The sequence below is a fragment of the Larus michahellis genome, chromosome 12, assembly GCF_964199755.1.
Source record: "Larus michahellis chromosome 12, bLarMic1.1, whole genome shotgun sequence".
In the NCBI taxonomy this organism is placed as follows: Eukaryota; Metazoa; Chordata; class Aves; order Charadriiformes; family Laridae; genus Larus; species Larus michahellis.
The window spans coordinates 3,866,330-3,892,718 of NC_133907.1; the positions used below are offsets into that span (position 1 = coordinate 3,866,330).

The 26,389-nt window shown below is 46.8% G+C and overlaps 1 protein-coding gene across 14 annotated transcripts in view; it reads right to left on the reverse strand.

Moving 5' to 3' along the window:
• Positions 1 to 1,000: 1,000 nt before the first annotated feature.
• The window catches only part of KCNQ2 (potassium voltage-gated channel subfamily Q member 2), a 78,100-nt gene continuing 52,711 nt past the window's right edge, over positions 1,001 to 26,389 (reverse strand). For 6 of the 14 annotated variants that reach the window (XM_074604694.1, XM_074604697.1, XM_074604689.1 and 3 more), the window contains 5 exons: positions 22,935 to 23,158; positions 22,419 to 22,527; positions 21,751 to 21,882; positions 12,717 to 12,840; positions 1,001 to 11,969 (listed from right to left, as the gene is read on the reverse strand). In XM_074604694.1, coding sequence (XP_074460795.1) covers positions 11,250 to 11,969; positions 12,717 to 12,840; positions 21,751 to 21,882; positions 22,419 to 22,527; positions 22,935 to 23,158 — 1,309 coding nt within the window. In that variant the 3' untranslated portion in view covers positions 1,001 to 11,249. Of the gene's footprint in view, positions 11,970 to 12,716; positions 12,841 to 18,718; positions 18,827 to 21,750; positions 21,883 to 22,418; positions 22,528 to 22,934; positions 23,159 to 26,389 lie in introns of all 14 variants that reach the window. The other 8 variants (XM_074604698.1, XM_074604691.1, XM_074604693.1 and 5 more) reach the window with 4 other exon arrangements.

Sequence of the window (26,389 nt, forward strand, 5' to 3'; positions counted from 1 at the left end):
TGGGAGAAGCTGCAGGACAGCGTCTGGGCACAGCACACGCCAACGCACCGGCCTGTTCAGGTGATGGGGGAACATGATTTAGCAAGCCGAGAATTTTCCTGCTTATCTCACTGGAGTGGAACATAACGAGATAAAACACAAGGATGTTATTTAAGTACGCCTTAATGTGCTGCCTCCATTGGGAAACGCTCGCACCTGGCCTTCTTTAATAGCTTTGGGGAGGACGGGAGCTGCCGAGGGCTTGGAGCCAAGTCATCTGGTACAACCAGGGGGCTGCTGTGCCTGAAGCAAACCGGTTTTTCTGCCAAGCCTCTTCCCCCGCCATGTCCAGATGACTGGCAGGCTTTTTTAAATCCAGGCACTGGTTCATCTCGATTCTCGTACTTCATCTTTCTGGGGAAAAAAAAAAATCAGGGTGGAGGGAGGGATTTTACTTTTTCCTTTTCTCTTGCAAAATGGAAGCGCTGGTTCATCAGCCAACCTCACTACAGAAAACAGCATCAGTCCGTACACTTCGCTCCTAGAGAGCTCTCCAAAAGCCAGCATGCGCTTACTTAATTTAGGACAGAGGCCTGCTAAGCAAGATAACTCGTGGGACAGATACAGGTCCCTTTCCAGTGCCATTCCTTGGATCCGAGCCCAATTGGGTGACACCAGCCTCAATTTTTAGCACGGTGATAAGGAGCTGGCACGGGGGGCAAAGAGCTTCGATAGCCATCCTTCATCTGTCAGGATGCGGCTGATGTCCAACCTTAAGAAAATCAATATTGTTAAAGGACTCTAAGGGACACTGAGGGCACTTGAGATTTCTAAGCTTGGATTTTATATGTCAGAAAGACAAACATTGTCTTGCGTTGGAAATAAGAAAGGGAGGTGTGAAGGTTTAATGCCAGGAAGGGTCAGGCCCTCGGTCACCATCTCGGTCTCCTCCATCAGCCATTAAACATGTCCCCAAAGCACCAAGAAATCACCAGAAATAAACAAACAAAGTGAACAGAAGTGCAAAGAAAAATAAATGTGTATTTCATCTCATGAAGGTTAAATCTCTGGTATTTTTACTGAATGCAAATTTTCCATTCTGATGCTTTGAGGCTTAAATTAATGATTGTGATTATTTAATTTTCCTCCGTTTCCCTTCCAATTGCAACCGTCGCTCTTGTTTTTAGCATCACACGTACACAGTTTTGCAGCTGCCACAGTCATTCGCGTGAAGGTACACGCTGCATCATGCTCAACGCTTCGGTGTAAAAGTCTGGGCTACGTCGCTCTTCCGCGGTGCTAATGTAAAACCGTCTGTGACTGTGACATTCGGCTTCTAGCTATTCCCTTAGAAAACTACAGGTCATTCCCTTGGCATCTGTCCCTATAAAATGTACATCGCACAAAGTCATGATTGAAAATGTACAGAGGAAATTACACGTTCACCAAAAAAAAAAAAAAAGGGGGAAAAAAAAAAGAAAAATAAAAAGTCCGATCGCTATTTTACAAGAGAAAGTGTGTACCATTCAATACATACAAAATGTTTTAAAATTGTACATAAGTACCAAAGGCATTATGAGAGATTCTTTGGAGATGAAACGAAAGTGCAAAAAAAGCCAAGGCAACAGAGCAAATTAAAGGAAGCAAAGCAGCAGCTGCCTTTGCTTTCTAAAGGACAACCAAACTCCCATGCTCAGCTGGGCCCCGGGTTTGCTCCGGCGGGAGGCGAGGGGGTGCAGCACCCGCGCTCGCCCCAAGCGAGAAGGGCCTGTCCCACTCCGAAATCCACCCCTCGGCTCACCCCCAGCACAAAGGCATCGACCGTTTTTCAGCCTAGTTAAGGCCAAATGAGCCAGATGCTGTTATAAACCGTGAGAGCTTCGAGGCATCTCAGGGAAACGGCAACATTCTCCAGCAATGGATGTACCCTTTGCTTAGAAACCTATTTGGGACCGAAGTGGCTCTTACTGCTGACAACTTTGGACCTAAAGATGAATTCCAGGCCAATGTAAAAATCCGATGGCTATTTTTTCATTGGCATCCAGCAGTATTTAACTGGAAAAGTTAGCTCTTCATGCCTTTGTTTATTTAGATTGAACACTGAAGGGTAAGTTCTACCCAATATAGCTCTTATATCTGAAAACACGGGCAAAATTAAACCCGGAGGGGTTTTAAACCAGAGGATGATTCATTTGTTGAGGTTGGCGAAATCTCTGCATAGGGGCAATTGGAATCTGCGGGCTGATCTGCTTGGAAAATCAGATTTATTGATTTGTCATTTCTTTCATAACTCTAAGATCAAAAATGGGCTTTTGATGACTCTTTTCTTAAATGTCTCTTAACTAGGGGCTTTTTAAAATACATAGGCAAAGGTACGAGCAGGACCCACAGGGCAGCAGGATCCTCTGCCTGGGTATTAGCCCATACCCGGACGATGCCGGGTTTGTGGCAGACCGTGGCACTGCCCACCTGGGTGTCACCCAGGGTGACCGGCGGCACCGCTGCCATCAAGGTCACCCTGTCACAGCACGTCCAGCCTTCGCCCTTGGCTCTCTGATGGCCCAGGACAGCGGTTTGGCTACACGTCCCGGGAATGGGCTTTTTGGTTTGGAGTTGGAATTGGCACTGGCCGCTATATGCTTTTGTTTGTTCGTTCCAAAGGAAGCCAAAGAAATTATCATCTGAAGCAACTGCACCGCTCCGCTGCATGGCCCGTGCTGCCTTCGGAGGTGGGATTTCTCCTCGGGATGGCAGTCGCGCATCAATCCCCTTTGCAAATCTTCCTTTTTATTAGAAACACGTTATTGAAATACTCTTTTGTTTTGGTCTTACCCACTCTCCCACCTCCAAAAAAAAAGAACGTTTTGGTCCCCTGTGCATCTCAGATGCAGCTTTATCTGGTTTGAAGCGCGTGCGCGCATGTGTTTGTGTAAACATACACGTACAGCAAGACATACATGCATGTACGCAAACAGCACGCACACACTTTTGCAGCCAAAGTTGTGTTGTCCTTTTATCTTGCAGGTTATGACAAAGATAAACTGTGAGCTTCATTCAATCTGTACAGAATTTACAGTTTAGATGAATAGCAATGAAGAAAATATAGAAATACAGCAGTTGTGAAGTATTCTCGGGCTGTGTGCGTTTGTTTTGTTCAGGTATTTTTTAAGTAACGTTACAGAGGCAATCTCATGTATTTTAGTTTCCCAGTAAAATCTGTTTAAAGAAGCATTCAAACGAAGTGTATTTCTTAACGAAACAGGATCTTCCTTTTTCTCTTTTCCCACTTATGTCGAGTCACGTCACAAACTAGGCAGGTAACGGTGTGGTGTCTGTTCGACGCACATACGCGTATTACAGGTAGTGATACTTATCAGCGTTTGGCATGTAATGTGCAATCTGTGTGCGGTATATGTGGACAGTGTGCCAAAGAGACACTAAGCAAGATAAATTTCATAAATACAATGTCTATAGTGGAGAAACAGGAATATAGTTTTCGTGTGTGGAGCGTCGCTGTATAAGAACAGTGGCACCCACCTATACGAATTACCGATAAAAGAATAAAACATTTATAAGAATAATTTATTGAATCTCCTAAAGCATTTGATATACCACGCAGCAACTGCAACTATGTTTAAAATCTGCTTTGACTTAAAATAACAAAATCTCTGTCATTTATCAGCTGTATCTTCCTTTACCTTGGTGTTCCTGAAAGTCTCAGGTTCTCTACCCTGTGCGTGAATTTTTTGAGAAAAAGTGAAGAAACTCGAAATTCTAGGGTCTGGGTTTGGGTGGTGGGGAAGAGTAAGCAACACAGAAGGGTCCCCATCCTGCCTGATGACAGGAGCACGGGATATCTTCAGCTCCAGGGAAGATGCTGGAGCAGCGGGAATAACCGGGCAGGACAGAAAAGACCTGTCACTTCCTTTGATGACTTCTCAGGTCATCAGCAAGGCTGAACATGGTGTCTACAGAGATGCGAAAGGACTGAGCCTTCTATATCCACATCTGTAACTAACCCCTTTCACGAGCATCACTGCATACGTGAAACACTGGGTCACGGCCACTGTGTTGGTCAGGTTTAAGGGATCACCGTGAAATGCTGCTTCTACTTTTAATGGGAGGTGCTCATGGCACGCTAAAATAAGGAGGCATTTTCTCATCTTGGCTTGCAAGGCATGTGCCCACCTTTTCTCATGTGGAGCATCTCCCCAGGTCCACAGTCGTCAGTGTCAAATGGAGCTGAAATTCCAGGGGAGGCTTCATCAGCAGCATGACATTCAGCCTTGGTTTGGGGCCAGAACCATCCAAACTGGAGATTTTGGCATGGCTTCTACCTGAAACCATTAACCCTGCCCTAAAATTATAGGCGTAGCTGCAGGTGAAATCTAGCCTGAGCTTGGCACTGAGTTTCGGAAAGCTTTGCGGTTAGCTCAAGTTTCTCAGGACTAGGCAAAGAGATGCTGCTTGAACAATTCATCTGCGTCTGTATTTACAGGAATTAGGAGAGGGCAAGATGCTCCCACATTCACCGGCAGCATTGGAAATAGCACAGCATGGACCGGCTGCTTTCCGTTTGTCCCCACTACCGAGCTGGAGCCTGGCATGCAAAGCCACACGCGTGGACCGCTGAAGGGGACTGGGGTCTTTGAAAGCAGCTCTTGCTTCAGGGAGCAAAAGCATCAACGCTGTTAAGAGTCTGTAAGACGTTCAGCTTGACCAGAAAACCTGAACCGAACCCTCATCCCTGTTTCACTGCAATCAGCCAAAGCCAAGGGGACAAACCCTCGCAGGGCGCTGCACCGCACGGCAAATTGGACTCCATCCCTGCGCTGGAAGGCTCCAGCAGAACAAACCAGGGATGTGTTGAGGCCACAGTGGCTCAATGACGAAGCAAATAAATTGCCAATAAAAAGCAAAACTGTCATGCTAACAAAACATGAAGGTTCTCTGGTGCATCTAGTGAGGCCAGGCCAAAAGCAAGTCTCAGAGCAGAGTTCTGGCATTACATCTTCACTTGTATATAGTCTGGACAAGGAAGGTGAGGACACGGGACCAGTGTCAAACTAGGTTATGGCAGCGGCGTGAAGAGATACAAGAGACTGCAAACACCAGTGAGGTGAGCAAACCCCGAAGGCCTCATGACAGTCTGGTGTTACAGCGGGGAGAACTCTGGCAAAACATTTACAGAGATATGAAGGTAGCTCCACGCCTCTCCATAAGGAGAGTAAGAGCTGCCTCCGCAAGGAATGGACGTGGCACAGCTGCAGGGTCCCGAGAGCCCCAGGGGCTGTAGACAAGGGTGGATGCAATTTCCAAAGTGGGGTTTCCAAAGTTTGGGAGTCACATTCCCCCCGTGCCGGCCTGCGGGCACAAACGCTCATGCACGCCAGAGCTGGATGCAGGCGAGAGAACCCTACGGGAATTAAACCAGACATATGGCAAGTCCCACACGCGTGGGATCAAATGGCATCTCCTAAACGAAGACCAGGCCTCCATCCTTGGCACTGCCTGCCTTGTCCTGCCTGCTCCTCCAAACCCTCAGAAAGGGGTACCTGGGATGCTCTTCCTCAGAGGCATCTGGGTGGAAAAGAGGTTTTTATACACAGCCAACACAATTTGTATTTTTTCCTCCCCGAGTACACGTTTCAAGGAACCACAGGTACAAATGTGGTTTTCTTCCCCCTACTTTACAAGCAGTATCAGCGGAGTTCGTGCATGCTGTATGGGAGGGATGGGGCGATGACCAGCCGCAGCATGAAAGACACTTGGTATATCAGTGTTACCTACAGAAGCGCCGCAGCACCCTACGTGATGGGTCGCTGGGAGGACGGCCTCTCCCCAAAATGATGCTTTTGGCAATGTCACCTCGTCGGGTACTACAGCAATCTGGGAGTGCAGATACAGCTGGAGCACGTTGCTGTCTACTCATCTCAGGCTGCATGCAGTAGCAGGCAAAATTGAGAGTACAGTCCGTGAGATAGTCCGGAAAGCACATTCATACGTTAAAAAGGACCCGGCTGCTCCTCCTGCAGCAGCCGCTCCTTGCTGCTACCTAAATTATAAGCGTGATTAATATTGTATCAAAACGTGTGTAATCCCTCTCCCTCTAGACACTAATATAAGGCAAGCAGTATTGTGTCACTGGGGCATCAAACACTAAGATATACTAAAGAAGATTCCTATGCGTTATTATTATCCTTATTATTAAAAAAAAAAAAAAACCAACCCTATTGTTATTGTTAAAAAAACCAACGAACCCACACCCGCGCTCTAAGCAGATTTTGCTCCGTGGCGCAGAAAAGTCGGGGTGTTTGTGTGCTAAAAGCAAGAGTTTGCTTTTCCAAAGCTCCGAGCAGCAGCGACCCACGCGGGGCTCGGGGTGGGGGGCTGCTGCCCTCACCCCCGCGCCACGGACCCCCGCATCGCAGCCTCCGCGTTACTGCAGGTGAAGGAGCTTTTGTATCTGATTTCCTTGTTTTTCATTCACGAAAAGGAAGCGGATGACAACAGAAGATGCCGACCCACGGCGGAGAGCGGGTGAGAGGAGGCGGGGGGCGCGGGTCGGGGGACCACAGGGGTGACGGAGAGAAAGGGCTGGAGGCTCGGGGCTCGCTCAGCCCGAGCGTGGATGGAGAAAGAGAAGTCTTTAGCCTGCTCCTGGGCTTTTCAACATTCCCAATAAAACACTCACTGCTAAGGGTCTAACTCCTGGAAAACTCCTTAGGAATTTCAGGTTCTCTTTTAATACTTGTATTTTGTTTTTAGCAACAACGTCGCCGTGACCATAGCGGATAGAAGGGAAATGAGGTTTGCAGTAGCTCCCTCTTGAGAAAAATAGAAGTAAATGTGTTTTTCTTCTCTCTTGGGTAACTGTTAGGAAGGGGAGCGTTTGCATCTGAGGTGATGCTCTGGCTTCTCAGGCAGATTACACAAACTTGTTCTAAAAATCCACATAATTTAAAATCTTAAAAATCAATTAAAAATTTAAAAATATACCTATTTAGCTGTAAATAGCAACGGCCCCACAGAATTTATTCGGATCTATTAGTCAGCATTTGAAATAAAATACATTTTTAGAAAACCTGATCTATCACATAGTCTGTCTAAAGAAATATAATGGCTTTCTGAGCTGGACAAGAGGTTTGTTTTCAGTGAGTTCCTTGACAGTTTTGTTTTAAAAATTATCAATAAGAAAATGAGTCAACAAGGAAATTCACATACAAAATCTGCACTTGAGTAACACCGAAGTCCCTTCCCAAATATTGGGAAATTCGACTTATGGCTAGTGCTCTGTTCCTATGTCTCGGGGTCACATCATGGAAGGCCGCCTGCACAGAGATGGCAACATCTGCAGCCACATCTCCTGTTCGGAGACGTGGACTCCTTGACGACTTGAACTCCCGCTCGGACCTGAGGCACCCAAAAACTGACTGTGGCTTCAGGTCCCAGTCTCAGGGACTGCTCCATCCTGCAGGTGGGACCATTTGCAGTATTTCTCTCCGCACCCAGACCCAGATTGTGGGAAAAAAAAAAAAAAAAAAAAAGTCCAAAGGTTTCTTGGAGACCAGATCCCAGGCTCTGGTCCAAGGCCACGGCTTCACATTCAGCACAGAGGCACCTCGAACCCAGGCTCTGTGCACACGACCACGTGTGGGCACAGGCACCCCCGCAGCACTTCAGCATGGCCTGCTGGAAATTCGGCTTTCTCATCTCCTTCAGCTCCTCTTGGTCTCCTCTGTCCACACTCGGCATTGGCTAAAACTTGTTTCTGTCCTCCAAAAAATGCAGAACCGGATTTGGGAGGAACAGGGGAGCAAAGACCGGACCAAGAGAGGCTCAGCAGAGGGACAAAATTTGCCTAATGCTCCATTTAAAGGTCTTTATCATCGGGACTGTTTTATTAGCAAAACAAAACACACTTATTTTCTTTTAATCCAGTGATTATGACTTCTTGTGGGAGATCACCACCAGGAGTGTGTGACACAGGCATGGGGGAATCGAGGGATTGTAAGTGAAGAAGTATTGGACTGTGATTTAGGACACGAATGAAATTATTTATGTCAATAAGCAACAAGCAGGCTCTGTTATCATTTACGCAGGCATAAATAATTCCATGGAAATAAGGAGCATTATTTGGAGCTAATTCTGGTGCAAGTTAACCCCAAAATCCAGGTCTTTTTGCCTGTTTGAATGAGAATTGATGATTTATGGCATGGTTGTGGATGGAGGCATGTGTCAGAATTCCTTTGGAATGATGCCACAGATAAAGGTGGGATATTTCTTACACCTTCCAAATAAAATTCTCTGTGAAATTTGTAACAGCAAGACACAATCTGTGCTGCATGTATATAAAACCAGTTTTCTCTAATCGGTGATTACGGGACAAATCCAACACCTTTTAAAGGTACAAATCAGAAGATCTCTATAAACTCTGGTGTAGTAACTTGAAGAGGGAAAACACAATTCTTCCTAAAGGACGTAAAAGACTGCCGGACGTCAATCTGTGGAAAACTCACGAGGACACAGCGGAACTGCGTCTCCTTGGGACACACTCGCAGTATCTGCTTTCAAGGGTGTAACATCGTCTGGGCAGGAGAAAGGGATTTTTCAATAAGAACTAGGAAATGGACATTCAGAATAGAGCCAACAGGGCTTCAACACCAGGACACGATGCAAATTACATCCCATAAAAATTGTGCCTGTGCCTTGAAGTCCTGTTCACTTTGCCTCCTATAGTAAAACCCAGTCATGTACCTGTGCTGCAATAGGGCTGCATGTCATCATCCTCATCTGGTTATCGGACCCTTTATATCATATCCTTCTGCGCCAAATTTCCAGCAGGCCTTGAAAAGTAATTGCAAACAAATAAGATAATAAAACTTTGCTATCTCTGACTTGGGCAAAAATTTGCAGTGAGCAGCTGGCTGGAGCAACGTTGACTTTTGCCTCACCCGATTCAATTTCCGTTCTTGTGGTCACCAGAAAACACACGCCACCAAGTCTGATTTGGGACCTGCTGACGTTTCTTGCCCTACCAGAAGGCATCATTTTGCAACACGCCAGGGGCAAATCTGCACAATTTGCAGCCATTTTGCATTCAAAGATTTCTCTGTATGGAAGTCAAGGGCATCCCTGGGGTCACTCTGCACAAAGAAATCTGGAGCCAAAAAGGAGTTTGGGAGCACAAGCAGAGAGGGAAAAATTGCTGGAGGTAACAAAAAAATGGATCAAATGGGAAAGAAAGGAACTAGCATGGCTGGAAGCCTACGTTCCCTCTAAGAAAAATGTTTTCCCCTCCTGAACGGTGAAAAATGGCAGGAAAAATTGTGCAGAGCCTTTCCCCACCCCTCAATCTCACGTGAAGACCTGCGTGTTGGTCCTGAGCATTAGCAAAAAGGATGGTTTTATTTCCCACCTGCAAGCTGCCGGACTGCACCCACACCTTCCCTAAGGCCAAAATAGTCCTGGGTCTCCCCTGGTTGCTGCCTCTGGTCAAACAACCAGGAGGAGAGAAAAAGGCTGTGATTCTCCTTTCACCTCAAGCAAGTCAGTGTACAACCTCTCAAAGGCCACACCAAAATGAAATTGTCACCTAAATATCCTTAACAGGCTCTTGATACGACACAGGGAAAATGTGGAGAGATGGGGTTTGAAACCACAGGCACAGCCCCAGCAGAAACACACACGGGATTTGGGCTGGAGATGCATGAGAGGGTTCAGAGGCACAATGCCAGCCACAGTGTCCCAGCCCTGGAGATGGATCCCAAACACAACTTTTCCTGACCCACCCCCTTGCAAAACCCCCCCACCAACCTATCCATGTAAAGGATCACTTTGTGACTTCGTTCTGGTCCCAAAAGAAACTTTGAGCATCACTTTTTCCCGTGCCTTCCCCCAGCTAAACGTGCTGCTGAGGTTCCTGGTAACAACACAAAGATCCTTCCAAGAGAAAGTACTTTAACAACAACGAAACGGGGCAGACTTGGACTGGCACAGCTTGCGGGCAAGCACAGGTAAGAGGCTTCTGAAAGACCATGAAGAAACGAAGAAGCACCTCTTAACTCAGCTTGAGGGACCCAAACAAAACCAAAGGATGTCCCAAGAACATGGGTGTGAGATTCTTGGCAGGGCAGAAGAAGAAAGGGAAGATTTTCACGGGGCATAGTGTGTGCAAAAGTGTTCAGGCACGATGCAAACTGTAAGAAAAGTGCCCGCTCTGACCAACAGGGCTTCAAAAGGATGGAGCTCAGCACTTAACTCGCAGCAACGCGGGGACCACAGTGTCTCGCATACCCCCCCTCTCCCTGTGGCCCGGTGTGGCTGTGACTCCACAGCACCGCAGCTGGCCACGAGACTGGCTTCACACCGTGGCAGCCCTCCAGAGGGGTTGCCTTTGGTTTGCCTATGCTTCCAAAGCACCTCCAGGTCCGTTGTCAACGGGAGGAGAGATAATTACATATAATACATGGTTTAAAACATAAAATTCCAGCCCCACAGTCTGTTATCCTCCTCCTCTGTCTCATTTCTCTGCCCTCTGGGTTGTCTCTCTTCTTACACTCAAGCTCGTATTTCTTAGTTTTCCAGTCTCATAAGATGGGATAATTTCCAAACCATTCTGGTTCAGAGCAGTATCCCAACCTGTCCCACTCTGAGGCCATGTCTTCTGTTCATGCAAGTATTCCAGCCACCATCCCCCTCCTCCAGGGGCCTATGCAACATTTCCATGTATTATACTGGAATTATTCCACCTTCCTGACAGTTAATGAAGAACCAGAAAGTAACAACCCCCCTGTAATGACACGTGACCTGAAATCTAAGCCAGAAACAGACACATGTTCATTCTGCGACCCCAAAATACCTAAAGGTGTAATTACCAGTGCCATGACATGGCAATTCCCACCTAACACTCCAAAAGCCCTGGCTGGGTGATTTATTCCTGCCCTGCACTTCTGAAAATTCCCAAGAAATGCAAATTGCCTACCCTGCACCATGACATAATTTCACCTAATGATCTTAGAAAGAGAGTATGAAAGAAATCTGGACTTCACGGCTCCAGTTCGCTCACCACCGTGACCTCTTCCACAAATGCAGGCTTGGACCTGCTCATTCACCCCCCAGAGTAAGCTGCAAGAAAGTATCCGCCAGCTAAGGATGTCCTAGAGGGAGGAAAACCTTAGCTGTCAATCTCCTTGAGAAGTTCAACGCGTGGACAGCTGGAGTGGGCAGCTGCCAGCGCTTGGTCGTGGCTCGGTGGTTGCGAGAAGGCTTCACTGCCTGGGGGCCGACCAGCCCATGTCACTGAAGGGTCCCTCGCCCGTGGCCGACCTGGGAGGAGGACCGCAGGGCGTGCAGAGGTCAGAATCGGTGTCTGATTCCCCTTCTGCAATGTAGGGTCTGATTTTGGCCACGGCTGCATAGCAACCGTTGTTAAGGATGTCCAAATTCTCTTTGGACTGGGAGATGCTAAAGCCGCTGAAAGAGCGCTCCAGTTCCTCGTGGTCTACCGAGGGGATGGAGATGGACGTGTCGCTGTCTCTCATGGCACTCTCGTGGTGTTTGGTTGTAATGTCTTCGTTCCTCAGGTACTCTGCGCTCGCCCTGTGCCCACCGCTGTACGCTGACAAGGAGCGCTCGTGGGAGGGCGGAGGTGGGATGCGGACCAGCGAGCCGGGGTCTCCGACGGGCGAGGAGCCATGGCTTTGCCGCTGGTAGACCTGCTGCTGGCATGACGTCGAGGGCGGGCACGTGTTGGTTGGGGCTGGCGGGGCAGAGAAGTTCTTCTGACCCATGGAGCTGGTAGACCTGATGATCTTGATGATGCAGCCGTTCTTGTCAATGTGCTCCCTGCTGTCTTCGGGGCTGTGGTAGGGAGGGGCTGGGTCTGGTTCTTTGGACCCAAAATAAGCCTCCGTCTCCGTTGGTGGGATGCCCATCCGCTGCATGTAAATGTTCACCAGGAAGTCTAGCTTCTTCTCCATTGACTGAACCTGCAAAACACCACAGTTCAGTGCTACACGCTGCACGCAGGTGGAAGCACCTTAACATCCTGAGTACAAGCAACTTCCAACCCATCTAGGCAGAAGTGTGGGGCTGGGCTTCATGGATGACCTCAGCCTACACCGACCTACACCAAACCGAAACTTTTAGTAAATACTAATTTATTCTGAAGCGTAATCTATTCTGGAGCATTTAATTCTCCACCTTGTTACAGGGTTTTCCATAAGCTCCTATAATCTTTTTGACAGGCGCCAAATTCCAGGAAAGCTGGAGCACACTCGCATCCTTTCAGCTCCTTACTGCATTTGGCACTTGCCTGGGCTCAGGTGGCCATGGGGATTTCTGAGCCTTATCCTCTAGGAAGATTTTAATCTTTGGCAAGGCCAGCAGCTACAGCAGTCAGGCTCACAGACTCATTTGAAACATGTCTAGTATGGTGGCAAAGAAATCAATGTGACATTTTCAAAAATAATGTAGACTTTTGGTAAAATCTCTAAAAAAGAAAGACTATATGCCAAGGACTCCAAAGCGCCTGTTTTGAAAGTAGTCCTTAGGCTTCTAAGACATTTAGTGTCCTTTCATAACATTCACCTTGTTTCTTCTTCAAAATATTCTTAGCTCTTACTTGTTTTTTCTAAATGGGAAAATTTCCCCACTGGGGAAAAATAAGGCAAGAAAACAACCAACACAATGCATGCAACACCTTCTACTAAGAACTTCCTCCTGACCCAATATACCTGTTTTTCAACTTTTCCAAGCCTGCCCATCATGCTGGGGTCTTCAGGCAGCTCCCCCTCCGCCGGCCCTTTGGTCCGATCCTTGTCAGTCATGGAGGATCCTCTCCCAACGATCTGGTCAACTCTACCGGGATCAGAAAATCCCCCCCGCCCCCGGAAAAGGACCTGGAGTCAGTTGGAGGCAGCAGGCGAGGAAGGCTCCGCTCGTCGCGCCTCCATGGGACAAAGCAACAGCCTCTCGCCCAACTAACACTCCAAATTACTCACAGACACGCAGTGGCACTGAAGTGTTAATTCAGATGCAAAATTCAGAGCAGTATTAGCAGAGTTTGAAATTATCCATTTCTGTTTATACAGATAAAACCTGGCACATTATGCACAGTAAATTTACCCGCTGCAAAGAATTTCTTTAACTGGCTTTCTTCCAAATCAATTAACTTCTTATTTGCACTGAAAAATTATTATTTTGGGGGAAGATCAAGTTTTCTGTCTAGCATATGTCAACGGGATTTTTTTCAGTCCTTGCAGCAGTTTCTTCTTCTCGATGCAAATGTAAGTGTGTAATTCTCATGCCCATGAAAATGAGCCGCTTGCCCTAAGATCCAGACAAAGGGATGTCGTGCTAACTGGTTTAGTGGAGTTACATCAAGTCTGAATTTGGTCATAACTCACCAAATATTCCCAAATTGTGTTCATCTCAATGCTACGGTGATTCACACCTGTATCATTAGACAGTTTCTATTAGCAGGGCTCCAAGCTGGTAACAGCAGAGGACGCTCCTGCCAAATCAGCAGCTAAAGCTACTGGGCATGTTGTTGGCACTAACTTCTTTACGCACGTTACATTTGCAACTCCTCGTTCCCAGTCTAGAAACACCTGGGTTGATATACAGCTCCATATGGAAAGGAAGACGGATGGCAGAGCCAGTTTGGAGGCTGGAAGTCAATTTTATTTGAGGCATCAAATATGAATTTTATAGAGAGTAAACACTGGGGCTTCTTGATCCCTCAAAAGTCAGAGGAGCAACTCGGTTTTGGAAGAGCTTCTTAATGGCAGCCCTGTTTATAACCTAATTCTACACCAGGCAAACTTTACTCTTGCATAATGCACCAAACGTAAGGGTGGCGGGGGAAAAGAAGGGTTAATTAATCTGACTGAAACCAAGTTGAGGTATCTTGAGCGGAAAACTCAAAATGCTTCTTACGCAGTTCTGCCGTGTGGGCCATGGGTCCATGCACCAGGAGGAGGAAAAGGAAGGAGCTGAACACAGACAGACAGGGAAAATGAACAAACAAAAACCAAGGAAAGGAATGAGACGTGAGGCTATTTCCAACACAAGAGCCATCTCTTTTCTTTACATTTGACAGGGACTTAATACGTATGTTGGCTGTTGACATTAAGGGGCAGATATCGGTGGGTATGGACCAGCGGGGCTCCCTTGGCTTATATTAGACCAACAGCAGTTTACAGCACCAGAAGATCTGGCTCAAAGAGATGAAGTGGATGAGCACATCACACCAAAGACAGAAAATATAAGCCAACAATTATTTTAGAGTTTATCTTTGATCCCAGAAGATACTTCATTTGGGCAGGGATGCGACAGAATACTGTTCCGTTTAAAAAGTCATGTTTGATCCTTTGCTTAGCAACATAAGCACAGGAGTACAAGGAGCACCAAGTGCTATAATTACAAGTGTGAGGAATATGCATGCCTTATTTCTCTCTTGTAATGGGAGAAGCAAATTATTGACACGTACAGGAACTCCCCACAAGGGATGCAATTACTGACATGACATACAGCACAAGAAATCCTACGACAATGTTGCTACCATGTAAGCAAAGAGGTATTAAATTGGATACCTCGGGCTACCTTGGTTTGGAATCACAAGTCAAGGCGTAGTACAGCCACTGTACGATCTCCTCTCCTGTATGCACAAGCAAGTAGACTAGTAAAACAATGAACATGCATTTAAAGAGGCCCAAAGTCTAAATGCTACTGGAAGGCCAAGAAAAAACCGGGTGCTCTGTCCTCGTGTCCCATCTAGCCCAGCACTAACACTGAAACATGTCCACTAATGCAAATGAGATGTCCTTCAACAGCTGCTGAGTAGAGCAGGGAGGCAGGACAGACTGTAACACAGAGAGGAAAACTGAACATTGCCATGCTATGGAGTATCGTAATAGCAGAAATAGTCTTGTACAACGCTATTTCTAATCTCGCGGAAACTGAGGAAGGACTTCTGCTCTCTGCTACGTCCTTAAGAGGAGAGCTATCCAGTAAGTGAACCTTGCATGATCCATGTGAAGCACAGGAGGCCAGCTGGCACTTCACAGATGAAGTGATCACTAGTACCATATAGAAAAACACCATCTTCTTCCATCACCTTCAGGCTGGACACAACTTGCCTGTGGACCTGCTGTGATTTAAAAGCAGGACTGCAGCACTTCATAGAGCTCACCCACAAAGCATTCAGAAGCCCTTGCCCATATGCTGTTGATATCAGAGCCCAGGACAAATCCTGCTGGATTTATTCCCTTTGTGTCTATACTTTAACATAGTCCTGACCCCTGAGGTGGTCATCTTCCACAGCTCTGAGGAACTGGAGAGCCAGATCTCACCTTGGAGGCAGGGTCTGCACCGAGGAGGTGCAATGGGCAGCTGTGAACAACTGACTTCAGCGCAGGGAGGGGAGAAGGTGGTGAACCAAGTCTTCTTTTGACGGGAGAAACCAGGCTCAAGGTCTCCCACTCCTTTGCTCCCCACGGCAGAAGTCAGACCAGAGGAGAGTGCTCCTACCCTCAGCAAAGTGCACAGATTTCATTTGTGCCTTATCTGATACAAGAGAAGAGAGGAATTTCCTTGCGAGCTCCCAACCTACCTGTGCCTGGCTGGGCACTGCACAGAGCAGGAGGTCCTCTTAGCCACTATAAAAGAATTTGAAGTTTTGTCCAAATTGGGCAGCAGAGCTCAAAAGATGAAGAAGAGAGAACATATTCCACCTTGGCAAGCACAGGGGAATAGTGTATGTTCCTACTGCGTGACAAAGGACCACGAATCTTCTGAGATGCCAAATCCCACCTCTGCACTACATCCTGCGGGGAGCCTTGTGCCTTCCCAACACTGATCTTGGCTGTGTCGAATACACACGTGCAGAGGGAAGAATTCGGCTGAGGCTTTGCAAGAGTCAGCCCTCTGCTTTTGCCTGCGTGGCAGAAGAGGATTCAGAGATTTCTAACGATGCGTGACAAACTGTGCCATCTGCTGTCCTTGATAGGCTCTGCTGGGTCTTAGTTTGGGAGGGAGGGAGAAAGAGGGTTGCTCTTTAAAGTGCACTTTGATATCTTTCCTTCTTTCTAATGGTACAAAAAAAATGTAAAGTCTTGCATCAGCCACAGTGCAGGTTTTCTCATGCTTCATTATGCTTCATGCTAACAGTGCATGCAAAGAGGTGTAATATGTCACCCTCGGGCCAGAAGCAGACATCAAAAGGTCAAACGGCTCAAATGAGATAAAAATGAAGTGTTTGGGAATATATATTCGATTCTTTTCTTTTTTTTTTTTTCTTTATCTCTTATAATTTTTTGTACACAATCCAGGCATTGAAGCCAAACCCCCTTCATCCATGTCACAGGACTGGCTACTTACCTCCTCATTTCACAATAAAGTTTGCTCTAGACATATTTTGACCAATATCTCTTGGCTAAAAATTACAGCTGAGGTTGCACCTATTCTGTGTTAAATCAGCCGATCAAGGGAATTCGATCCGAATTGTCCCTGTGTGCAACTGTCTATGTTTGCGTGGAGCAAACACCTTCAGCCAAACCACAGCCGTGGACCTCCACTGGAATCCAGCTGCCTTTGCTGGGAGATACTTGCAGAAACCTTTTTGGCTGAACTGAGCCCTTGTCACTAGAGCACCACAGCGCAATCCACGGGGTGGAGACAGCTCACGGGACATCATTCCGTTTTGCTGGGCAGCATTTGGCTGAAACAGGGGTGCGCAGGCTAAAAAGGAGAAGCCGGTAGAGCCCATGGGGACCCCACAGCACGTGTCCCCCTGGCGCAGACCCACGTGGCGCTGAGATGATGAAGGCCATGGCAGCAGCAGAGCCTGACCCAGAGTTTTTGGAGTTGGGCTTGGGGCTGCTCAGAGCTCTGGTTCCCATCCATCGGGCACCTCGAGAACCTCACAAGTGCCACCGGTGTCTGTGGGAGGATGCAGCTGCCGAAAATTAAGCACAGCATAAGGCTTTTAATGGGTGGGAGCAGAGATTTCAGCAGCCTTCTGTGCTCTGCTGCTTTCTGGAGCCTCTCAGCCACAGCTCAATACAGAAGAAATGAGGGAATTCAATGAAAAAGGGAGCAATTATTAAGTTTCAATGTCCCAGGAGCATAGTGGGCATGTGCAAATAGATTTTTAATCTGGCCATCAGTATTAGAAACTGTAAAAACAGGGGGGGAAAACTCATTGACGTTAAGCTGATACAGCAACAGGCTTGGATTGAATAAAATAAACATCCCAGTGTGAGGTGTTGGGCTTCCTCCCCCGTTATCCATCGATCACCTTTTCTGTCTGCGAGGCACAAGCTTTCACACGAACATCTTACTTCTAATGAAGGCTTGTCGCACAGCTGATCTTATAGGTTAAATACAACAAAATCCATCTGTATGTATTTTTGTAGGTATTTTCATTTTAAAATCAAAATGTTTTGGCAGATAAGAAAGTTATTTCCTTTTTGAAACTAGTTTTGGGCCTCATCATTTGGCAGGGAGGAGAAATGGGAAAAATGCTTTTCTGGGAGCATCTTTTTTCCAAGCATAATGCTTTGGGCTTCTGGAAAATTCCCTTTTTTCTTTTTTTTTTTTCAATCTTTGAGCTAGCTGAGTGGGAAAAGGTAAGCTTTCAATATTCCTTTTACTCACATTCCTCTAGCGAAGATTACTCAGAGCGGCTTAAATAAAAATCAAGAGATTTGTCATGTATTAGCTCTTAGGGAGGGCAAATATATTTAGAAAAAAAAAATAATACTTGAGGCTAAGCTTGCTGCATTTAAAAATCACCTACTATTTGTGCTGGGAAAATGACTTTCTGGCAAATATTTATACCTGCCCTGGGCTCCAGCGGTCTCAATACAAGGTGAAAATAGAGCTCGGCTCGTGGCCCCGCTGACCAGACCTCAGGATGCCCTCAAATGGGAACTTCAGTGAGAATACGTTCCTCGTGGCATCAGCTTCAGGTACAGCTTTACTTAAGGAGAGAACTTAATGAGGGCAATGAGAAAAACCTCGCTGCACGACTGAGGGCTGGGTTTGACTCCTGCTCTTCTTTTTGCTTGCAAAACCAGGATTTTTTTTTTTTTTTTTTTTTTTTTTTTGAATATGAGTCCCGCGGTTGAAATATTTCAACACCGTTTTTTCCTCCGTGGTCGGTGGAGTCGCATCGGCAAGAAAAAGAGACCACTGTGTTCTTCCGGTATGAAACACTTTAAACACTTCATTCTTACTTTGCCCACTGAAGTAAACTCACTTCGTAGCACAAAGAGCTGCAGCGGCTCCTTCGCTTGTGTGTGGAGTGTTTCATCTTTTAGCCAGTAGATCATTTACATTGGCTTTGTGGGTAAATATTCCACCTTTTACATTTGAAGAGAGCCTTATAAAATATGGGATTTTAAAAAGATACATTTTTGCTTTCTAACACCTAGAAGAAGACTGAAAATAGAAAATACGCTAGCTGAAGAAACTGATGATTATTGATGACTGTATGAAAATCCTCTTTTTTTTTTTTTCCTTTCTTTTTTTTTTTTTTGCCTTTGGCTTGCCTAGTGTGAAAGCTCATTACGGAAAGTAAATCAGAGCGTACCCAGAGTGGCAAGCCCTTCTGAGTCACGATTTAGCAAGCTGCACTGCTAAGTGATAAATGCCGTCATATAACTGGCATGAAAGGGGTTTGACATTAAGCAAATGAAAAATCCAGAGAAAGCGGCGTTTGGTGAATCCTAACCTAGGCGAGTATTGGGGAGATTCTTTGGAAGAATACATGGGTCCTTTGGTTGGATACTTCTTATGCCGGGGAGTTGAAGGGGGCGGGGGACCCACAATCATATCTATCCTGGCAAAGTAAATAAGAAAAAAAGACACCAGCAAAATGCATAATGAAGCAACACGTAGAGAAAAGTTGGTCAGAAAAGTTGCAGAAAGAAACAACTGAAAAACAGAACGACAGAGAAAGAAAGAGACGCTGAAAATATATTCCGCTGGAAACAGAAGGCTCTGTCCTACCACCTGGTTGTCGGTGAAAGCCAGAGTCTTACCCACCCTGGTGTAAGATTTGGGGATTTAGGCACCACTGAAACATCATTAGGAGATCCCCCCGCCCCAGATATAACAGGCAACATGCTTTACCCTCTGGAATATATTTGTATATGTGTAGCAATATCCCATTGAGGTGGTTGGATATGAACCAACAACAAATATTCATTCTCCTTTAAGTTCCAGTGCTAGATAACACATCCTCAGCTAGTTCAGAAAAGCATGAGTCGCCGGAGTCGGTGAGACACGCTGCGGGATTGTACAACTCAATGAATGGGAGACATCCATGGCTGGCAAGGTGTCAGGATGAGACACAGGACAATGTCAACACAACACTAAAAAGAGCACATTACAGACACACCACAGTGACAGAGACATTCATGATTAAAGAGGAAAGTGCATGTAACACCCCAGAAATTTGCTGGAATGCAGCTTTAATCCACTAAAGCCCTGGCTACAGGAGGTCACAGCCAGCTCTGCCAAGCTGGGCTGGCAGGGAGAACACAGTGCTTTGATTGCTGATGGAAAAGGAAATAAAAATATCTGCTCTCCTCTGAGCAGGCCCATGACGACCTCCCTGGAGTCCACCGTATGGGTGCACTGTACTTCTAGCACCAGCTGGGTCATGCCCCAACGTTGCCCATGGCCACCCCAGGCACACACCTCGTCTACAGGGTGTCCCTTCCAGTTCTACTGGACAAGTGATCAGCCACGGGACCTCTTGGTGCCCACCTGGCTTTGATGATGAGTGCTTCGAAGGATGACCCCAAGGGGGTCTGCTCCCATCACCATCACTGGTCTCCTGCTCAGTGGGGACAGTAAAACCAGTGAAGCTTCCTGGTAGCCCTGGAGCCCAAATCCAGGTACTTCACACTTTTAAAGCAGTTCCTGGTCCTCCTGACTTCCCTGCGCTGGGGTGGGTAGCCTAGCCCAGCCTCAGCAACCTCAGCCTCGCAGTCCCACGGGTACAGCTGAAAGGAGAATTCAGTTTGGTCTTTGAAAGTTGATATTCCTTACCCCCAACCTCCCCCAGAGAAGCAGCCAACCAAACCGCTTTGTCTGTGCAGCACATCACCTCGGAGGACTGGCAATGGGAGACTTGGGTGGACGGTGAGGCAACCTGCCACACCAGCTCGGGGGGCTGAAAACTCAGGTGTCCCCCCTGGAGCCAGTGGAGACGACAACCCCAACGGCTCACTACCCACTGAGGCAGCCGGGACGCCTCACGTTTCAGGTCATTAAAGTTAGGAAATATAAATCCCCCTCCTCCCTCTCCAGATTCAGCTACATGTCTTGGATCTATAACCGTTGAATTTGTACTGAACAGGGGGTGAGAGGCTCAACCAGAGGAAATTCTCCAGGATATTTTAGTCTCCCTCGCAAGGGAGAATTTACCTTCTGGCTGCGTATCTGGAAATGGGAAACGCACAGCGTGCAGCAAGGCTGAGAAAGTTACCTCTGCTGCTTGAAGATCAAAAATAGCAGAGTTAAAATGGTCTCTGAGAGGTTAATGGGAGAAGAGAGATTCCTCTTCTTCCTAAGACAATTTTCCTGTTCCACTCCTGGGGTTCCCATTAACTGCCTGCGTACCCAGACACACTTTTTTGCACATTTTCTGACTCTGCCAGGGACCTAGATGGGTTTGAAATTAAAGGAAAACGTCTCAAATGACTTCCAGAGGAAGCTGGGCTGCCACAGCCATCAAGGGAGATACTCCCAGTATACAAATAAATGGAAAATTATTTTGACTGGAGATAGCCTATGGCCAAGCCTTGGCTCTGTTCTGGGTGTCCTTCGAGCTCAGCAGAACTGGGGCTACTTCTGCTGAGCCGACACAGCTGGGGGGTGCTGGGGGCTTGGGGTCCAGCGTCCAACGTGGGACGTCAGGGTGGAGGGAGGAGTGGTCAGGCAAAAAGGTTTAGCTCAGGTCCTCTGGTCAGGGGACCGAATTCCCCTGGGTTTCTTTGCAGGAGAAATAATTGGGTGACTGTAGTGAAAAATGAAATTTTAAATGCCCTTCTTGGTTCCATTTCCACCTTTTTCGCATTTTTTCCCCTGCTAAAACTAACTCATCTCCCCCTAAAATTTGAGCACAGAGGACGAAAGGCAGCTCAGCGAAACCACACCTACGTCGGTGGGCTTGGATGAGAAAGCCCCATCTGCACGTACTTTTGCCGGACTGCACCATCCCAGGAGGGATTTCTCCTGAAACAGCTTAGCATCCGATGGGGGGGAGGAAGGCGCTGCTTCCTCGCTGCCCCCTCTGCCCATCGCAGCCGTCTCGCACCCAGCACACCAGATTTTATTTTCTATCGCTCCCAGAAAGGTACCCAATTGTCCAGATCAGCCTTAAAACTGGGGCACTGAACCTTTGCTATCCTGCCAGGAAGATCACTGAGATACGGACCTGCTGTACTTATAGGATATAATATAATAACAGAAACTCCCAAAGTAAGGCCTGGAGGAGGACGAGCCGTGTTTTATGTGTGTATGCCCTGGGGTGGGCATTAAGGCAGTTTTAGTGGCATAACACCCCCCTTTGCAGTCCCTGTCCTGCTCATCCCTGTGGGTTCCAGCCACAAGCACCGAAGTTTTCCTTGAGGCTTTCTCTTAGGAAGAAAAAGAAGAAGTGGTAGCTGCAAAGGAAAGTGTCTCTCTCCTGGGAACACCTCCACAACGAACAAAAAACAGTGAAAAAATGAAGCAAAGGGAGGGGTCTCTTGCCTGGCCTGAAGGTTTTTAATCCGGGAGAGCATGTCCAGGTGACCAGCTGAATACTGCTCGATGACATCCATCACGTCGTAGGGACGAAGGCTCTCCTTAAACTTGCGCTTGGAGACCAGAAATCTCATAATGCTGCAGGAGACGGAGAGGAAAGAGAAAATATAGTCCCTGGGCTGCAGCCTGACCTGCTTAGTGGCAGATAAAAAACACCGTGGGGAGCAGCTGTGGAAGGAAAATGGAATAAATTCCAACCCTGTGGGTGTGGGAGAGGATGCGGCAATAGGAGAGGGGAAGGGGGTTGCGGGGGCCGAAGCCCTGTCTGCGACGGGGGGTCCCCAATGCCCCTCGGACTATCAGCTGTGCGAATGTCCTCTCTGCATCGCTTTTCTAAATGTCAGCATTAAATCTCAAAGCTGGTGAGAATGATCATTTGGATGCATCCCTGCGGGGGATTTTCCTGTTTCTCCATTTATTCCTTCCCTCAGCAAAAATTGCCCTTTCTGGCAGAATTTTCTGTAAAGGAGGGCAGGCCACCCAGGGGAAAAACAGCCTGCAGCACAGACATTTCAGCATTTGCCACCTTTGCTTGGACTTTAAATTTTTTAGATTTCCCCCCCCCCACCTATTATTTATTTTTCCGGACTGCTTTCCCCCTCTCCCTCTCTTACCACACTGCCCTGATGCTGACTTTCAGTCCTGGTGTCAAATCTTCCGTCACAAACTCGCAGTTGCAGCTTTTGTTCTCATCAGGAATGTCTTCTCCGGGGAGGCTTGCTTCTGGGTTTGGGAGAGGGAGAAACAAAGACGACGTGTTACCATTTCCCGTGCCGCGCGAGAAAACGCAAGTCGGATCGCAAACAGCGATCCCCGGAGATATCTTTGTTGAGCATCCCCATGGGAGCATTTCCCAAGACGTGTTATGGTGACATCCAGCAATGCCAACTGCAGCGCTCATCCATCTCTAGATGCCTGACCCTTCCTCCTTTCCCCACCCCTATATACATAAATATATACATTATCACGGGTGCCAACAGGGGTTTTCTTATCTCTTATTATACTCTGAGCTGAAGGACTGGAAGGGGAAGGAGACCTGGCTGGCAGCTCTGCCCTTCCTGGGTGGAGATGGAGAAGACGTTGGGGCTGGATGAGGCTTTGGGATCCGGCGCAGCGTCCCAAGTCCTCACCTTCTGAGTTTTGCCGCGACGCCGCTCCCTTGATGCGGAAAGCTTGCCGGGCTCGGCTGCGGTCTCCGAAGCTCCAGCTCTTGGGGACTTTGCTCGGGCTGTCCTCGATGCTCTGGTCAGCGCTGGGGGACCTCCGGATGCCCTGAGCCTGTGGAGAGCCTTTCCCTTTGGTGCCAGCACCGCGGGGACTGGAGAAGACACGATCTTTCAAACTGACCTTCTGACTGTTCAGAGAAACACGTTGAAACAAAGACAAAAAGGAGACAGCAGGAGGAGTCATTCTGGAAACCACGCAGTCCTTCCCCACCAGCCATTAGAAACCAAGAGCACTTCCAAGCAGCAGTGAGATGTAGTTTTGCTGTTGGTTTTTTTTTTTTTTCCAAAAAAAAAAATTAATATTTATTTTCTTTCTTTTTTTATTTTTTTTTTTTTTCAAAGAAAGCATTGTAGAAATGTTTCCGCCATAATGAGTGAAATGGGGATGATTATTAAGAGAGAGAAAATAATGAGGACTTAAACAGAAGCCCCTCGTGGGATGCCAGGGCTGGCGGGACAGAATGACGTTAAACAATGAAGTTATGACTCCTTAAATCACTGATCGGCTCCGATCACGAGCGAGGAAGCTTTTCTTTCACAACTGCCTTCCAAAACCCTACATCTAATAAGAAAATACTAATTAAAAACAGCCTTTATCTTGAACTTTTAACTTTCTTGGAAACACTTCACTTCTCGTGCTCAGCTCTGCCCTTTCCCTTTCTGCAACTCCTGTGTTTCCTCCCTCTTCAAACACGATCTGCCCCTTTTATATGTTCTGAAGAGTTTCTCTTTTCCCAGTCGTATATTTAAATACTTAAATACAAACACTTAAATGTGCAACTCCTTTGTATCCTATAAAGATTCGATCTAAAAGCTAGCTAACATCTAGCTGCAGCTCTGCTACCGGTGTCATGAACACGCAAAGCAAAATTTTACAACTTCGGAATATGGCATTTTATTGCTGTTTTTCTATTAGAATCCCACTTCTTTAAAACCTTGCAATTATGGTTTGAAAAGAAAATCTCTCCAGAAACAGAGATGATCTCACTGGGAAATAGTCCGCGGACCACCCAGCTGGAATTATTTTCCAAATTCTGAAATTTGTACTTAAAAAACTTTCACCCAAATGAAGATGATGAATTTTCAGGTGAAAATTGCAAAACAAAAAAAAAAAAAAAAAAGATTTTGTGACTCTTTATGAAAGGGCAAACTTTATAGAGACAGCGCTGGGGAAACCAAACTGCAATTAGTTTTGGATAATTTGGTATTTTCTGAATAGCAATTGAATATTAAAATACACTAATAGAGGTTAGACAACCAGTGCAAGGCACTTGCACGTACAGACAATATTTTTTATATAGGTGAGTCAAAGCTGAGTAAAAATGCAGATTTAATTCCTGATACTCTGCGCCATCGCAGTAGCCACTTATCGTTTTGCCGCCAATGCTCTGACTCAATTTGCGGGAAGAACATTGCAGGAATTCTGGTTTCCGCACCAGATTTCCAGGTCACCAACCAAAGACCTGGGTGTTTTTTTTTTCTGTCTCCCAGCATCGCCACCTCAAAACTCAGAGCCAAACAGTCCTCCTTTGCCTTCCAAACTGGCACAAGGTTCTTCAACCAGAACTTAAGTGCTGATATTTGAAGCAAAGCAAAACCCAGCTCCCTTTTCCCCAGCCGTGTCGGCTGCACCGTGCTGACGGGAACAGACGCTTGTTTTTGCCAGTAAAGGAAGAAGACGTGACTCGAAGACACACAGGGAGCAGATTTGTTGAGTAAGAAGGTGCTATTTTTACAAAGTCACTTCACATTGCGAGACGCCGAACATTTACAGGGAGAGAAAGGTGCTTAGGCAGCATTTTCGGGAGTGGCGCAGCGCGATCCCGGGGGGGTCACCGCTGTCCTGATGAACGACCCCCAGGGAACGGGCTGCCAGGCAGGGCTATCCGTGGCCACCAGCCGGGCAACGATTTCACATCGAAAGATTGGTTTGAGAGAAAATACAATTTGTTCATGACCAAGTCAGAAAAGGCGGAATTCTTCCAATTAATGACGCATTTTTAAAATTCAGGGAAGTACTGGAGAGGTCATGCCCAGCGTGCTGCCCACCTGCAGGGTCTGTCTGAAAGCCACGGGGCCAACAGATGTTGAGCGTAGCTGAAAATCAGATCAGAGGTACAAATCCACACAGGAATCTAGGAACAAGCACGTGCCTAAATACCTTTCTGGATGTAAGCCTTAGTTGCTAATGCTACCAAAATCCTCGCACACAATGAGCCAAACGGTTAAAAGCAATTCTCATTCTGTGTTTCCTGGATTAGAAACCAGATTGAAAATTTTTTTGTCGTTTAAGCCTAAATAGGCCAATTGGATTTTTTTTTTTTTTCCTTTATTTTAGTTGATTTTACAGAAGAATATTCCTGGATTCTACTGCATTCCAGTAGTACTAATAGTTTGAACTACCTGGTCTTTTTTAAAAGCAAGTTTTATAAAAACAAATCGGCAACACACCAATATCCAGAATTCAAAGCGATCTCTTTATGCCTTGTCCTCTGCTGAGTTGCTCCCATCACCGACCTCAGCGTGAAACCAGTTGCCTGTCCCTGAGTAAAGCAGGGCCTTTTCTTTGGGCCCCTTTTCCACTCCCACCATAAATGTGCTGCAAACGTTTGCGAGAATCACAAAAGGCAAGAAAGAACGCGTTGAACTCGGCGAGGAATATGAGCAAGGAGTTTCAAGCCTGCTAGCATGAGGTGCAACGCTTCTACACATGAAAAAATCGCTTAGAAATCTGATGAACAATTAAGATCTGGGTGGGTTTTGCTCCTGAGTACTCACTACTCAGAAAAAAACCCGACGCTTCTTTGTTTTAACATAGACGACATGAGACAACACGGACAATTAATAGAATTTTTCCTTCTGCCATGCAATTCTCTCATTGGAAATGACACCTGGAATCACATGCAAGTACAACCCCTGCAGAGGAGGATGCTGTTGGGGTCTGCAGGAGCTGGTAGGAAAGAGTCCAAAAGAAATACAGACATATATAGAGATATATGTTGTCAGCTAATCCAAGATCATGTTCTCATTCAACCAGAACGTCATGCAGAGTGACGCAGAGTGTCTGGGAGGAGGGGTCTTTGGATGGCGCTCGAGCGGATGGAAAATGAGCCTCAGTTGGGTGGGAAGTGCCCGTGTCGGTGACATGAGCGTGAGGAGCGCAGTAAATCCAGCCACACACGACAACATGAACTGAAGCTTGGAACTGTGATAGCTAAGAGGGGGGTGAGCACGGGGCAGGCGCCCTGCTCGTTCCAGGGGAAAGAAAACCGTGGTTTTGCAACCACAGACAAAGATTATGGGAAGCCATAACAGCGTAATGGGGCGGGGGCTTTAGTTCCTGGGTCTTCAGAACCAAT